General features: G+C 36.4%; 2 protein-coding genes across 2 annotated transcripts; both read right to left on the bottom strand.

Moving 5' to 3' along the window:
• Positions 1-3,880: 3,880 nt before the first annotated feature.
• LOC128554311 (glutathione S-transferase class-mu 28 kDa isozyme-like) lies at positions 3,881-6,737 on the bottom strand. Its single transcript, XM_053535572.1, has 5 exons — positions 6,516-6,737; positions 5,492-5,596; positions 5,175-5,290; positions 4,735-4,833; positions 3,881-4,421 (listed from the first exon to the last, which is right to left on the bottom strand). The coding sequence occupies exons 1-5, from the start codon at positions 6,652-6,654 to the stop codon at positions 4,257-4,259; spliced, it is 624 nt and encodes a 207-aa protein (XP_053391547.1). The 5' UTR covers positions 6,655-6,737; the 3' UTR covers positions 3,881-4,256.
• Positions 6,738-12,544: 5,807 nt separating this feature from the next.
• On the bottom strand, positions 12,545-13,773 carry LOC128545883 (uncharacterized). Its single transcript, XM_045320644.2, has one exon. It carries the CDS (start codon positions 13,771-13,773, stop codon positions 12,586-12,588), a length of 1,188 nt encoding a protein of 395 aa, XP_045176579.2. The 3' UTR covers positions 12,545-12,585.
• Between the last annotated feature and the right edge of the window lie 4,403 nt (positions 13,774-18,176).

The following is an 18,176-nucleotide window of genomic DNA, read 5'->3' on the forward strand; positions in this document are numbered from 1 at the left end:
GATCTGGGATTTTGTATTCGGCTCTCGTGGACTTTGTAAGGACGGACCTGACAAAATCCCAGCATCCCTGACAGAGCTACTGTTATAATAACCCTATTATATGCACAAGTTTTGAAGAAGATATAGAAGTTATATATAATTATATATATAGCTGTGTCCCTACAAAAAAGCAGAAGTGGAGAAGAAGTGATTTCAGATACAGCTGACAACGTCCCTACAAAAAAGCGGAAGTGGAAAACAAGTGATTTCAGAAACTGCTGACAGATTCTCTATATACATAAGCGGAAACGGGAGATAAGTGATTTCATTTCAGATACAGTTGGCAGTTTCCAAACCAATCTGATAATACAGGTATAATACGGCTATACTATAAGATGACAGGTGGATAATTTAGGCCCTTCCTGCAATAACGTATTCAGTCAATTTCCTTTCAATATAGTTTTAAAACCTAAATAACTCTGTAACACTACATTACTACACCGGCCGGTGTGCAAATCTATGGATGGCGTGGCCATGAACTCGATCCACGGACGAGGCGTATGTTCTCCGTGACGAATTGATAACCGTTCCTCCTCCACTTCTGATTCATGTGGAGAAGTTGGCAGTTACTTGCGTAGAATTGGTTTGTACTGGTACACTGATTAGGTTAACCTCCCGGCGTTAGTGTTACATAACTGAAATACTCCTAAACGGCCCAACTCCACCCCCGCCCCGCCCCCACTCTACCCCCACAAAATAAATAAAATGTCATTGTCTTGGCCTAATATATATCACTGTCACGTTGTAACTATAGATACTATAGATACTTGTACCTCTGTTATTTTTTTTCAAACATAAAAGGAATACAGTTCTTCTGTGGCGGGCCTTAGGAAGTTTCGGATGATATATAAAATTTTGATAAACTTTGAAGAAAATCATCGTTTTACAAGTATGTGTTTTAACCAATAAACATTTTACAATGGCGAGATACTAAAGTAAGTACAACTTCTGGTCTCTGCCAGCACTGACAACTCACTTCTTCCCCCATTTGAATCAGACAAATTGCCTTCTGAGGAAAATTATTGTACAGTCCAGTCATATATAAAGCTATAGTCGAAAGGCTCAAGTCGCTTTAAATGTACATACGAAAGAAAAAAGACTTACCTTGCTTAACTTTCAGCCAGTCGTCTCTTGAAAGCCTCTCATCTTCAAATTTTTCTCCAGCAGCAACTAAAACCAGCCGAATTATTTCACCAGTACCTTTTCCTTGGAAATAAGACACTTTGTAAGTAGCCATTTTATTTTATTATAATTAATTAAAGTATCACTCAATATTAGAAGTATAAATATAGTTAAATACGCTTAGAAAAAATGTCAGGTAGTATTAATACCGGAGCGTCCCAGTTTATTTTCTGTTCACTTTATAGTAAACAAATGTAGAACGTGTCATTTTATAGAACATGTACTATATCTGAATCGATTGCGGCAAATTTACTACCTGTTTGGTGTATCGGAGCGGACAAGTGTTATATATAAGTAATAGCTTAATCATTAATGCATTTAAGGTAAGGCGAGTATAGACCAACCTATATAACATTATGTAGATACTTGTGAATTGTTTTATATCCTTAGGACGGCCAGCACATATTTATGCAATCGTATGTTTTTGACAACACAGAAAATGACGTCACTCGACCTTCAGCTATTTCCGGAAGTAAATAAAATGAAAGTAGAAATGCTAAACTTGAAAACGAAAGCCGCATTTTGAGTCCTTTTTTTTTTTTTTTTTTTTTTTTTTTGCTATTGGAGAGCCAATTTCCAGCACTTTATTACGAATTGAAATTACCTGGGCTTTAGTACAGCATGTCAGCTTTTAATCTATAAAAAAATATATGAGCTCTGGATAAACAGAAATCCCACAGGGGTCCGTAACGGACCAAGGGTACATTGATAATTTTGGAACTTCATCAAATCGCTCAAAATGTCATTTTTGATGTTGTCTGAGAGTGTCAGTATATGCCTCAGATGTAAGATATCTCAGAAATATTTTCAAAATAAGTTTCGTGTCATAAATGTTGTTTCTACGGAAGCGTGAAAGGGCCATCAGACGCTAATACGTTTTAGTACGTTAAGGCTGCGGAAAGGATATATGTCCACGAAAATGATCAATGAACATTCCGTCCTCCAGCCTATCTTTTGTAACATGGAGACGCACTTCTGGTACCAGGGTGATAGTCTCAGTTCTGTTGAGCTGAAACTGTATGTGATTCGCTGCGTAAAAATTGGCCTACCCAACGTATCTTGTGAATTTTTTTTGCAAAAAAAATACTAAATAGACGAAAAGGTTGGTATCATCACAAGTTTAAATTGCCAATGTGCATTGTATTTAAATTTACTACAGTACTGGGAATAAAATGATCGTTCAATAGTTTAGTTTTCATTTTTAACTGTTACATAAGACATAAATTCCTTTATTAACTTATATACTTATAGCCAAGATATTTATATCAAAGATATTCATAACTTATATAGTTAAAGTAAGCATCATCATGCAGCAAGACTAGCATAAGTCGTGGTCGCAGGACCGTAGGAAGCATTTTCAGATTTCATTTTCAGATTTGGTGGGTGGAGGGGGGGTCATTATGAAAATCAGCTAAAATTGATTCGCTGTTAAAAAAAATGCTAAGATAATTACCATAGTCGGTCAAATTATTAATTTGGGGGGGGGGGCTGCCCCCAACCCCTGTTCCTACGGCCCTGGATCGGACAAAAGAAGTAAACGGAAATACAAAAAAAAGACAAGTTTATCAGTATGAATATTTAAATCTTAAGCTACAGTCACACATACGGATATGTCCGTGCGTTGAGGTACGGTGCGGATAGGACTAGTCTGACGGTGGGTGTATATTTAATTAACTACGGAGCAGTACGTCTTAGTACGGGAAAAATGGTGAGAAACAGGAAACAAACAAAACAATACAGGACGCGAATAATACGGATAGGTACGAGGTACTACGTTGAATTACGTTTTACTGCGCCTTGCAACTTGCCCAGCGCACGGACGGGTCTGCGGTAAACTACGTTGAACTATGCTTTATACCACAGTCACACATACGGCGCGGATAGCTACGTTTAGCTACGGATAGAAAAGTAGTAATTCGTACCGATCCGTACCTGAGCCGTACGGATTGGTACGAATTGATACGCGTTGCTACGTTAAGGTACGGTTCAGGTACGGATCGATATGGATTACTACGTTTCTATCCGTGGCTAGACGTAGCTATCCGCGCCGTATGTGTGACTGGGGTATAAGTATGAGCAGCCTCGGATAACTACGTTCGGCTACGGTGAGGTACCTAACAGTACGAATAACTACGTTTAAGTACTTTATACTACGGATGAATAAGTTTCAGCCAAGTTGGACTAAAGTCACGCTCAAATGGCTACGGTTCGCTCAAACTTTTGTGCATGTTCAAAAGTTGGAGAAACTTGCAAGTTTGGAATAAGTTTTGAATACGTTTTGACCACGTTTTGGTACGGATTAATACGAATGACTACACTGAGATATGGCTCAGGTACGGAACGATACGGATTACTACGTTTCTTTCCGTAGCTAGACGTAGCTATCCGCGCCGTACGTGTGACTGGGGTATTACCCTACTAAATTTCTAAAATGGACTGGTCTATCGTCCAGTTTGGGCAGCATCGCTTACTAGTATTAATGAAAGGGGTTTCCACTGAAAATTCAGTGACTGAATAGCAACAGTGCAGACCATGATCGGCCTGCGAGGACGTGCAGGCTGGTCTTGCTCTGCACCGGTCGCAAAGGCAAAATCACTTGCCGCCACCAGACTAAGGGTTAAAAAAAGGATACAAAATATAAAATGCAATAACATGAATAGTAGTTTTCAATTCTATTTATTGAACAATTCATTGTGGGTGTAATACAAAGATGATGGCAGCGTACATGACAATTTTGAAAAACTAAAAAAAAATTAATATATTATAAAAGTAATAAACGTAAAAGAATATAACAGTATTGTAACACTTTAAAATGACATAAAGTCGTCCGGATTTATAACAAATCGTAATTCAGATTCTTTCGTTTTGTATTTAAACAAAATTTAAAAAGTGAAAAAAGTAAAATTTTGTAGGTGCTTGTATCTTCGTTGAGTATATGACGTTGTGAGGTATACCAAAATACATATTTTTGTATATCAAAATATTGTTTGTTTAACAATCCCACGTAAAGTTTTGTTGAAACAGATTTAATATTTTCATTGTTTCGTTTGTTGTGATTTCTTTGCCCATTCTGCTATTTTTGGGTTTGATTTCACAACATCAGCGTGCTTCTGAATTTCTGTGAATGATGAAAATAGATCCTTAACCACACTTGCGGATTGATCCACAACATTGTACAACTGCAAGTCAGCGAGTGTCATCTGAAATAGAAAATATGTATATATCACTTTACTTAGTTTATGCCGATTGTAGAGAAGGTTCACACAAGCTATGTTTACTGCGCTCCGTGACTCCTTCCTTGATTTTTTTTAAAGTACTCGATTACCAAGACCTTTCAGACCAGGTCCGACGCTCTTCCCTTGTACAAGTGAGCAGTCTACATCGGTCTATTAAGACTTATATCAAAATATAAGTTGTGATGAAACAGATGATTCGTTATCATTTTAAGGTTATGGTCCGGTTAGTGTGCGTGCGTGCGTGAGACCTTCGATGAGCATACAAAGATTTGCTTACCGAGTCTCCAATAATGTATTTGCGTTCTCCGGCTCTAAGTTTGATATAGTCGTTCAGTCTCTTCAGATCGTCTGCTTTTATGTTTTTTACAAGTTCAGCCTGAAAATAATGGTCAAAAATTTTTTGTCAGAAACAATGTAAAAATAATTCAAAGGGAAGACATGGTTAGAAATACTTTATATGGAAGTCACGTAAGAAATGATCTACAGAGAAGGCATGTTTAGAAATATTTTTAGAAATAAGCTATATAGAGAAACTTTATTAGCTATAAGAAACTTAAGACGTATCTCACTAGATGCAGGAAACTTAGACATGTCTCATTAGCTACAAGAAACTTAAAATAAATAACTTGAAAAAGTCATGATACTGCTTCTCAATATTTCAATACTTATAAGCACTATTTAATGGTTCATTCTTTTACATCGTGTATGTAAACAAACCTTTTTTGTTTCATCTTGTTCCATAAATATTTTGAAAACTTCTTTTTGAACATCTACGACACATTCGTATGCTTCGTCTACAAGCAATTCTTCTTCCGGTGACTTCCCGAACAAACCTGAAACAACATGTCTGTTCATATCTCAGTTTTATCAAATCCCATTTCTGCTACTTTATTACAGTTTTTCTGTCTTAGAAAAACAATTATTTTTTTGCGGTCCCTTTCGGTTAACGTTAAACAACAGACTATAACAGAATAGACTAGCTGCGCCTTTATTTTTGTAATATATTTTAATAAATCGTATATAAAGATACGAACCCAGTTTCCTTGCAAGGTATCTAGTGCACGCCCCTGACTGCCCGTAGACCTTCTTTTTGCCATTTTCTGTTACTGTGAGCAAAGGCATCTGTTTCGTGGGAGTATCTGAAAAGATCATAGAAGAAATGAAATAACATTGTTTGTTTTTACTTTTATACCGTGTGTAGTCCAAATCTATGGCATAAAATATATCTGAGCGATAACTTAAAAAGTAAAAATAAAAATGTTTTCACAGCTTCATCTGCAAACATATTCAGTCAATCTCTTTTCAATACAGTTTAAAAATAAAACATAGATAAATGACGTTGCTACAGTGTAAAAAAAAAATTGTGGTCTAAACTTATGTAAATGCGTCAAGCACTCTGCATACTGCTACAATACTGTGAAGACATCAGTTACATGTTAGCTCATTATTGCGAGCGCAGATCTTTGGATTACGTGATCGTGGGTCCGATATCCGGACAAGGCGTTTGTTTTCCGTGACAATTTGATAAAAGACAATGTGCCTGAAATCAGTCGTTCTCCACTTCTGATTAATGTGAAGAAGTTTGATGTTACTTACGTAGAACAGATTAATGCTGGTACAGAATCAAGGAACACTGGTTAGGTTAACTGACCGCTGTTACATATAACTGAAATGCTGTTCCACGGTGCTAAATCCAAAACAAATCAATAAAATCGTTTTGTCCTGGCCTAATATGTCGCTTTGTTACCAGATACTTGTATTTGCAAGCAACTATTGCATGGGGTTGTTATTATGACGGTGTTCTTTGAGAACGTTCTGATGATAAATAAAATTTCGATCAAATTTGAATAGACATTATCTTTACAGAATTTTAACCAATCTTGCAGAGATCTGTGATATGTTGTACAAAAGTATGATTATTTAGTCAAGCATCCTTAGTAACTTCTGGACCCCCATTTGAATCAGACGAATTGCCTTCGGTCAAATCGTCACGAGGAAAATTATTGAACAGCCAAGTCAAGTCGCCTAAAATGTACATACGAAAGTAAAAAGACTTACCTTGCTTAACTTTCAGCCATTCGTCTCTTGTAAGCCTCTCATCTTCAAATTCTTTTCCACCGGCAACTAAAACCAGCCGTATTATTTCAGCACCACCCTTTGCTGGAAAATAAGACACTTTGTAAGTAACGTTAGCCATTTTTAATTTTTACTTTTATACTCAGTATCGAAGTTATGAATATAGTTTTATATGCACGGTAAAACTCAGAATGACTACTTGGTAGTACTTTCGCTGGTATTTATTGTGCCAGAGCGTCCCAGTTTTATTTCTAAACAAAATTAATGTAGGACTGGTCAATTTACAGGCCATGGTTACTGGAGCGGAATACTGCCTCGACGTCCTATAAATAAAATATTAATATGATCGCATAATGGTGTACGGAAGCGAGCAGTGACGTGTATAGTTGGTTGGACGCCCCCGTCAAATGTTCCGAAACGCCTTGTAAGATCAAATAATGTACACTATATATGTGAAATGCCAAAATAATTCATAATTTATAGCTTATAATGTGATCAGTACAATATAATTACGGTGACCACGAGATACTCTTTTGCAGAACGGGTTTTTATAATATCGTGGCAAGGAAAGAAAAATGAGAAGAACATGTAAATAAACATATAAATAAACATAAACTCGTTCTCTCCTAGAAAATGTTGAATTATCTGACACCCTACTGCCTCTACTTTATTGCCTAGGGCACAAATTTACCCCGTTGCAATTTATAAAAAATTCGGAAGGTGTCCATGGACTTGAACAACCATTTACTTTACCTCTTAGTGTTCGCTAATCTGTCTCACTTTCTTCATTTAGAGCTATCTGAATAAAATAACGCAAATCTGTATAGATGTTAAACATAACCCTAGCTCCAAGGCCGGCGTCGTATTTTCACTCAAAATAATTTTGGGGTCATATGTTTTTAAACTTTAATCTATTTATGCGATTTAAAACATCGGGCTGTAAATGAAACTTATATGCTTTGTAAAACAACTTCCTGGTAAAAGGTTTGCAACGAGGACCTGACCTTTGAGGAACAGGTCTATTCACACATGCGGCGCACTGTCATGATTTTGTGGTCAACATGAGCAAAAATAAGTCTTTAAAAACCTATTGAGTGATGATTCTTTGAGGGGATGTTGAACGCAAAAATGGTATATTGCCCCTTTTCGGAAAACTCCGCCAGCCCTCCTGTCGAATTCTGTTACCAGTGTGATGGTGCTCCGTATGTATGTGACTTGCTAGTAGGAAATGGAATTCGCAGCATCATGAAAATTGGCCTACCCAACATATCTCAAAAGCTGTTTGCGACGAATAATGATTAAAATATACAGTAAGGCTGATACAGTCATAAGTTTGAAGTACAAATATGTATGACGTCTAACTCCCGAAAAATGAAATCTAGTAGTAAAATGATTATTCAGTATTTGATTTAACATTTTAGTTTGCACATTATGAAGCTAATAAGTCCATTATGGTATACCTGTACTTCAATTCCCTATTCCCTTTGTCCAATCTATGATTCAGAAACGTGCTTGTGGTTTTGTGACATACAACTACTTTTTCTGAAAGTATTATTGCGTTCTAGTTTCGCGTTCTTTCAATGGTAAACAAGAAATGGAACACTCGTAAACGTTCTACATACTTGTTACTATATATCAATATCAATATCAATATCAATATATATATATATATATATATTGATATTGATATATAGTAACAAGTATGTAGAACGTTTACGAGTATATATATATATATATATATATATATATATATATATATATATATATATATATATATATATATATATCAAAATATCTGAAGCAAAATCGACAACTCTTGTATTGATCGTTTTTCAATGGTTTTAGGACATCCCCAATTATAGTCTGTATTAAAAGTCTCCACATCTACATAGATTCAATAGAATATAGATGAAATTATTCTCGGTACGATAATAACAGTCTTTACAGAATCGCTAATTTAACAGTCTCTACAGTAGTTCAGGTTGGCGGGAATAGTCTCGTGCTTATCGTGCATTTGTGTATGGGTATATATATACCTTTACCACTGGCACCAGATCAGAAAGAAAATGCCTCCGTACGTGTTATACCCTACCCATAGGTATTCTATAAGAACCATGGTCATGAACGGGAAAGTGCACTAACCCGTTTCAATCGTATATTTCTCAACTTAAACCCGCAGTTCGATGAATGGGTACCTAGTATATTGAACAATCGATAATTTATCTTCCATCGTGCACCAGTCACATTGTCTCAATATTCCATATTGCTGAGGTTATCAACATATTTTATGCTTTCGTCAACGTTACTGAAAAAACCCTTGACCTTCCCTAATGAACATCCGGTCTAGTCTCAGGTCACGGCAGTGTGCACATGTTTGGCGAAACGTAAACAAACAAAAACAGAATTTAAAAAAAATCACAATTTTACACTAAAACTCGAAATGATGAATGAAATTCATCTTGTATATGATCTTTAATTTGAAATCGTACATTGGCCTGCATCTATTCTGTTTATTTTATTAATTTTGCACATTTATGCTGCATTTTCACATTTAAGCGAACACGATTGACATACATTTTCACAACAGCCAATCAGAATGGTTTTGTAATCTAGAACGGAACTTCGGGGAAGTTCAAGCAAGTTTTTTGTGTAACGTTGAAATAACTATAAACTACGCGTTGTTTTTCTAAGATAAATGTGACCGGTACACAATGGAAGATAAATTACCACTTGTTTGATATCCATAGTACACATTTACCGCACTACGTGTTTTAGGTATGAAATGCGTGATTGAAACGGGTTAGTATATTTTCCCGTTCATGACCATGGTTCTTATAGAATACCTAGGGGTAGGGTATAAACACGTACGGAGGCATTTTCTTTCTGATCTGGTGCCAGTGACCTTACAACGTAACTTTGATTCATCTCGAGGTTAAATATTTGGCAGTGAGGTTTAAAATAGTGAATGCCCTACCCACCCTCCCCATATTGCTTAAGCGGTCCGAAGCATTCTTATATCAATCGATCTATAATAGTTCAGATTTTTATAAAATATTTTATTGTTGTCTGCATATTTATGGACACTAAGCGAGAAAGAAAATATTCTTATTCAAGTATTATTGAATTTTCTTTTTATTTTCACATACAGTTATTTCACAGGCGGATATGACGCTGATGGTTTTACATTTAATTGTCTCTAAAAATAGTTCTTTTTCAGTTAAAGCAGAGCAAGGCTTCATGTTACTTCTCTTTTAGTTTAATTTGAAATTTTGTTCAATTCTAAGTTAGTTTCGTTTCAGTTTTCCATGCCATTTCAACGACACTACGACAACCGGAACACCACAACCGGAACACCACTACGACATTCGGAACAGATGAACACTTAATTAAACGTGCATTGTGTTGATATATCTTGTAAATCGATACTTACTGCCAAAATATTAGCCTTATTCCTACTTTCTGTGTTTGTTTTCTTTCTTACTGTTATGAAAGTTTAGAGAATAATTAATTTACTCTCGAATTTTATAGAGAGTAATGTAAATTTAGTCTACTTTCAACACTTTGAAAGAGCCTATACTGAACTTTCTTTTGTCTTTTAATAAAGTCAAAATCCAAGACTAGCCAAGAGTCTAAAACTAATGAAAAAAATCTGAGTGAAAGAGAATGACATGCTCTTTATTATAAGCTTACCAAAACCATACCAAAAATGTACCTGAAAGAAGATATTAAAGATTTTATAATGTAAACAAACCCCTACACCATTTTGCCATCAATATTTTTCATTCATGAAAGCACTTAATTCAGGTGATAACTGTCAGTGTAAGCCATGAGAAAAGTGTGCATATTGTATATTGAATACAATGAGATTTAAACAAATGTAGGTCATATTTTGTCTGCCTGATCAGTTGTTGTTAAAAGGACCTATTTGATTTTTCTTTCACTTTTGACCAATGTTTTATGTTGGCTTCAGTTTATTGGTCAATTCAGAGTTGTTCCCCTTAGATTTTCTTGGGTAGGTACCATCTCTACTATATTACTGCGTTTATGAAAATGTATTTAGGCTATAAATATATATCTGGACAAAGAACAGATACCAATAATTTATCGATACTTAATACGACTCTTACTGAAATAACAATTTATGTCAAATTTTAAACAAGAACCCGCTCCCATGTAATGAAGCCTTTTTTTGATCGCTCATTAATTAAATAATTACAAAATCAAAGTCTATCGACTATGATGATGTATTACGAAATTCAAAACTTCTATCTTTTGAAAACAGATGGCAAATACTTCAGCCTTGACCAGGAATCAAACCCGGGACCTCTCACAAAGCAGATACTCTACCTTGTCGTTATAAAAGCTAGCTCATATAGCCAGCAAGGAAGTATATGTGCACCCTTATACTCTATGTACCCTATACTACAGACAGCCTGTATTTAGTCTTACTATTATTAGTAAAACAATTCAATGCAAATCAAAAGTGTATTAGGCATAAACATACATACATGTTCATTGCCATTACATATATACATTGCCACGGTGTATGGTGGTATAGTTAAACAAATAGTATGAAAAAAGTATCACACGGCTGAACGTCTAATTCAACATCTGTTGTCAATGAGTCATGAAACCTACTCGGACAGGTACTAGTAGAGTCAACTGGGGCAGGAGTGGGAACCAGTAAAGGTTCCACGGGAGTGTCCACAATAGGTAACGGCTCTGACATAGATTTGGCACCCACAGTGCCAGCTGCAAACTCGGCAGGAGGCTCCTGAACAGATTCCATAGAGGGGTTTATGTCCTCTACAGGGTTCAATACATGTCTTGTATGCGAACTAACTTTTCTCAGTACCTTTGGCACATGCCGTGAATGCTTATGAACAGCCATAGGGGAAACGTCGTCTTCAGTATCTGCATCATACATATCGTCATCAACCCTGAAAACCTTGACATGACTCACAGTGGGCCATGTTTGCAAAACTTCATTATCAGAATTAACCAACTTTATGCCTGTAGGCTTTTCAGGGGTATAAGGGAAATGTAAGTCTATTTCTTCTGGACTGGAAGTCAAAACCTCTTCAAAATGGGAATACCTTGAAAAGGCGTCAGGCACAGCCATCTGGGCTGCAGGCTTGTACAAAATGTCAAAGTCAAACTGTTGCAATATGGACAACCAACGGTCATAAATGGCACCCTTTAACTGTTTCTGAAAAAGAGGTTTGAGTGCTTGGTGATCGCACTCTGCTACAAAGTGACGACCCCGAAGGTAACTTGCACAATCTAACACACTGGTTACTACACCTAGGAGTTCTAACTTGGTAGGGCCATAGGACTGTTGCCACTTAGACAACCCTTTGGAGCCAAACCTTACAACTTTGGGGAGGTCATTTTCGTGTATCTGGTAAAGCATATAGCCAATTCCATGACTACTGGTATCGACAGCCAAACGGAGAGGTAAGTCAAAGCGTGGGAAAGCCAGCGCCCTGGAATTGACAAAAACAGTCTTCAGTTGCTGTAAACTGTTTTCACATGCATCAGTCCAAGTAAACTGCGTATTTTTCTTTAATAGCCTGTACAATGGGTTTGCTATAGCACTATAATTAGGAATGTACTTACGAAACCAATTAAACACACCTAAAGCTCTCTGTAGCTCTTTTTTACTAGTAGGTGTAGGATAATTCTTTATCAAGTCAATTTTGTCACTAGGGGGAATAATCCCATCTTTGCTAATAGAATGTCCTATAAAAATACACCTTGAATAAGCAAACTGACATTTAGGTTTTGGTTTGAGCTTCAAACCTGCATTCTCTAATCTAGACAATACGGTATGTAATTGAGCAATATGATTCTCAAAAGTATCTGAAAAAATACAAATATCGTCTAAATAGCATAACACTGAGACAAAGGTCAATCCATGCAAAATCTTATCCATAAGAAGCTGGAAAGAATTTGGGGCTGTACGGAGTCCCATAGGTAATCTCAAAAATGTAAACGTCCCGTAGCAAGTATTAAATGCGGTATACTTGGTAGAATGCTCTGAAATGGACATTTAAAAGAATCCACTACTCAAATCGAGCGATGTGATAAAATTTGGTGTGGTCTCTGAAAAAGACTCTGTCAAATCCTGAAGGTCTGGAATTGTATACCGAAAATCTTGCATTTGTGAATTTAAATATCTGAAATCACAGCAAAAACGGTATGAACTTAAGCTTTGTTCCTTGGTAACATTTTGCGGATCAATCTTTGGTTTGTTTCTCTTAGCAACAAGCACTATGGGGCTAGTAATTGGCACATCTTCATGCTCAGATACTGGAGCTATTATACCCTGATTGAGCAACTCATCATCCAACTGATGCCGGAGAACTTGTTTCTTGTCAGGCGGTAAACGGTATGGCCGCTGATGCTTAGACTGAGCCTCAGGCTTCAGATGGATTTGATGCTCAACCACAGTGGTGTGCCCCAAACCTGGATTATCTTCGGTAATAAATACAGATTTATGTTCATACAAACACTGGTATAGCTGAGCTTTCTGCTCATCAGACAATTTAGGGTCAACATCAAACTCTGACATAAATTTCGAACGGACTTTTGGTTCACATTCTGACAGCAAGTCTGACTTAACATTACATGGCTTGGAGACATGTGAACATTTCAAAGTAGATACTGGTAAACATACAATGTCCACAGAATTATCACACAACTGAAAAGTTGCTAGAATCATACCCTTGTGTAGATATATCAGTTCATTTCCAGGATTGAGAACTCTAACAGAAACAAGGCGGTCACTATTACAAGTAACAACACACCTAGCAACAATTAAACCCTTGTGCAATAACTCTGCATGGCCCACAGTAATACCCTGCATACCAATTTCTAAGTCTTTGGACAACTTGCCAGTAATAATACATTCAGAATTTGGGTTAACAACTACAGTAGACTGACACTTAATCTTCGTAGTATGTTTCACCTGAGAGAAGTCTGAACCCTTGCTAAAGTTTAGTACTATACCGCTAGACGAGAGATACTCCATACCCAAGAGTACTGGATGTGACGCTTGTTCTAAAATATAGAACTTTACAATATGAGAGGGATCAGCTGAATTTTTCACCCTAAACCTAACACGGGCTGTACCAGCAACATTAACAGTTTGATTATTTGCTAAAATCAAAGTATCATGACAATCAATATACTCAACAACTGAAGTATGTGACAAACTATCAAAAAATGATCGTGACATAATATTTATGGCACTCCCCGTGTCTAGAAGTGCTGTAACAGATTTCTGACCGAACAAAATGTTCAAATACATAAAATATGTTGAATGGCTGTCTTTAGTCTCTGCATGAAAGTCTGTTAATGCGTCATCTGAAGTGCCCTCGGTTGCATATGAGTCTGTGAAGCCTGAGAGGTGGGCGTCATTCCCAGGCGTGGTTGGTTTAAAGGAGTCTGTTTACAAGTTGGACATTCACGAGCTGCATGACCAGGCACATTACACAATTGACAAGTTACATCTTGCTTAACGAGAGTTTTACACCGCAAAGCAATGTGCCCGAATTGTAAGCAAAGTTGACATTTAACGTTAGGTTCCGCCTGACCTTCGCCTGACCAATTACACGATCGACGTAAGTGACCATGACCCTGACACGAATAACACGGTCGTGGTTGACGTCCAGTATGTTGTGATCGAGGTGTATCCATCCTGTTGTGTACAGCAGAAACAGTGTGCGTTGGAGGCACTGACATCTGGTTTGACCTATATCCATGAGCCTCTCCTATCTTTGCCGAATGTAGAGCCTCCCGGTAAGATGTCGGTCCACTGGCACGAACAAAGAAAGCCAGCTGTGCCGGAAGTCCCTGAATGAATTTACTGGTGATGTCCCTCTCCGGTTTCCCTAACTGGTGACCCTTTTCGCTAACCAAAGCATGAAACTCTTCTATTGGCTGAGTAGGGGATAAACACAGTTTATCAAACAACGCACTCTCAGATATGTACATGGGGTCACTAGTGTTTGAAAATTCCTTTAAAAATTCTTTTTTCAGTATTTCCCACGATGACTTGTCAGTAAGGGTCATGAACCATGTAAGTGCTGGTCCTTTTAGGTGAAGGTGGAAAGCTGCTATGGCCCGTTGAGGCTCGGTGTCGGCATTAACATTCGACAACGTCAGAAAACTTTCAAATTCTGTCAGAAATTTGGAGGAATTCTCGTGCATGTATCCACTGAATTTTGTTACAATTTTGTCAGAGAAATGAACACTGTTCATCATTGGAACCAGATATGTTGGTGGTACAGCTGTTATCCCGACAGCAGGAGGAGCAGGTGTCATGCCTACACTGGTAACACTGGCTACTGGAGTCTGTGGTTGGGGACCCAAACGTGGTGAAAATGGGGCCATCCCAAATGGATCATTGAAATATGGGTCACTGGAATGATCCATCATCGTGAAGAGGATTCCAACACAAATGACTGTCCACTCACGAATTTCAGCATCTTCAGATCAGACACGTGACATGGTCCCGAAATTGTGAATTTGAAATATCTACGGTTTAATTTGGTAGTTTCAACGAAAATGTTCTCACTTTAGATTCTCCACCATGTTATATCTTCTTGTTTTTGGGGAATAAATAGATCTATACTAATCACAACGATGCAGTATGATAATCAATTTTTATTTCTTCCTCTCAAGTTTTACTTTTTTATTTTCGCTATTACTTTTCCTAACCAACAACCAACCTTCTCCCGAACATGTTCCAAAGTTTTGTCCACAAGTTCCACATTTAATCGAGTACATATATACAAAAAAAGATACGGTTTGTTTTGTTCATAATAAGTAATGAGGAGTGCAACAACCCTTATGCCCTCGGTACTGTCTTAAGCGGAACCCTCTAACTTTAAATGAAGTGCATTATATCTCAAATGATCAGAATTTAACAACACTGAGTACAAGTAGAGAGACAGTTTATGGCCCCAGCACAGTACTTAAAGACTGCATTTATAATTAAACAAACAACTTGGAAATTGTCCATCTTTTCGTATTCTTTTATTTCGATCTAAACTATGAAGATAGACTTTAAATACTTCAACTGGTAAATGGAATCCGTGCAAAATTACAATTATCAGTAGACTGAGATTTTAAAGTAGCTGCATATTGAAATGTAATGCAAAACACTATTTAAGTTATCGATAATATAGACTAGTCACTAAATTGATGATAATGATAGTTCTACATTTGTCAAATTTTTTTGTCTGATTGGAATTCACAGAGACAAAAACCACCAATCTATTCTAGAGATTTCTTCGGAGGAATGATGTTAAGATTATCATATGTTATTGGGCACATGACGTAAACTTGATGCATTCACTACACGCATAAGAATAACAAAACTGATATATTAAAGTCTAGGGGCTAGTCTTTCGATAACAGTATGGATCTACTCATATAATTCATGACAAAACAATTTGGCTTGTGTAATTTAAAATACGAAAAAACATAAGAAAGTATCATGAAATATAATGTATTTAATTAAACAGAAAAAATTCTCTCAAAGAATCTATATTTCTTATGAATGATTAAATTATAAAACAATTAATCATTTCTCTATGAATGAATAAATTATCCGCAATCACAGACAAAACCTTTATATTGAATAATTATCGTTAATGTCGTTGGCACTTAGGATGAAAGGCAACATTTCTTTTACTGCTAGCCTACCAGGAAATACATTCATGTATACATTTTTTTCTTAATGTCAGCGTTCATAGTAGAATTATGTTATACCATAAAGGAAGACAAACAAATATTAAACTTTGCGTACAAAATTTGTTTTATTGTCCCTTCCATTTTACCGAACGGTTTAATACTGGGAACTTGTGCAAATATTGGACGTCTATAAATCAGAGAACTAACTATTAATAGCATGTACAAATAGAATATCCGAAGCTACAGTGCTTCAAATATTCTTCATTATCATAAAGTCAAATGGGGATAAAGATAGTCTTTAGTGTTTATACATTACGGTATAGACTGCCTCACAAAACCTTGTTTAAGGGCAATTATTTTCTTTTGTTTTCATTTCAAGTATGAATAGACATTTTACTAACATTATACCGCACTTAAAGACTTCTTTGCTTATAATTCATTAAATTTATGAGTAAACATAGTTATAGCAAATTATCGGACATGATGGACACATTTCCATGTCCCAATGTTAAAAAAGGGAAGTAACATATAATAGGCCACAGCTAGCACACCCCAAACATCATTTTCAGAAGTTTTATAAAGGGCTGTTGGGTAGACATTTGACCATAAAAAACTTTACAAACATAGCGTGAGTGTTGATATATCTCAACGACACGTTAAACCAAATATAACACTGAAATCTTTAGTGGAGAATGTTGTGTAAGGTCTTTTGAAATATAATACATGTAATTAAGATACCAATAGGCCATTAAAGAACATAATTATCTCACTGTGAATTGATTGTCAAATACTTGTATATCATATGACTTTAAACCGCGTCATACTTGGCCTTCATTCGTAGGATTTAATTTGGTGTAATTATTTGATCTCATTGGATTTTATTTGCTACCACCTTGCAACCATGGATTTATTGATAATTTGTACATTTAAGTACAATTATAAGATATATAAATTATATTTGAAAATAACTTAATATTCATTGTGTGAGACAAGGTACGTCTGCAGTGTTATACATATCGGCAAAATGACCTATATTACAAAGCCTTTAAACACAAAAATGTAGGTTTGCCGATTCGCAACCAGCATTTTGTTCAATTTTTGATATTGTAATATCGTTTTATTACAGAAAATTGCCTTATCCAAATCCGTTAGAATAGACGGCGTATGCATTTAAGATAAACAGTCAAGTAGTAAGAAAATGAAATAAATTGCAAAAATGTATATTTTACAAACTACAAAGACAATCGGCGAATGTCAATGCACGTTAAATCAGCTAAATGTAAAAATCAGTTTGTTATACATATAATGCTTATTATGAACTTGTTCGGTATATGTCTAATTCGAACTCCGGCTAAAACGAACACAATTGGCTTTTCCCGAGGAGTTTGATATAACCGGAGTTTACTCTAGCCTGTTTATGAGGTATAATGAAACGTGCAACACCCTTGTTTTATATATAAAGATTGAATGAAAGCAATGATCCCAAAGGACCAGGAAAAATAACAACTCTGGGGCAAGGTGTGGGGATATATTGCGGCTGTCATGCGCCATTTAAAGACTGTTGTTGTGATTGTTGATAAATAATATATATTGAGATGCAACCAAGCAAACTAATGGCATACTCTCTTTGATCGAGTCTGTTCATGACAGATACTGCTTGCACACTGGACTGGCGTTTTTGGTGATTTTAGTTTACCCATGCCGGCAAAACCCATCTGGCACACCCATGCCGGATGCAAGGACAACTTGCGATTCATGCATTGAATATGTAAGATAAGAAAAAATCAGGTACCTTGATAGTTTCTCTCCGTTCCTCGGCAAGCCTCGTTACGCCCAATGCGCATGTGCCCTCGGGACGGATATTTCTATCCGATTCGTTAACACATGACAGATATTATTATGAAACGTGCAATACTCCTCACGTCCCATAGCACCGGCTTA

Source organism: Mercenaria mercenaria, unplaced genomic scaffold, assembly GCF_021730395.1.
Source record: "Mercenaria mercenaria strain notata unplaced genomic scaffold, MADL_Memer_1 contig_4928, whole genome shotgun sequence".
Lineage (NCBI taxonomy): Eukaryota > Metazoa > Mollusca > Bivalvia > Venerida > Veneridae > Mercenaria > Mercenaria mercenaria.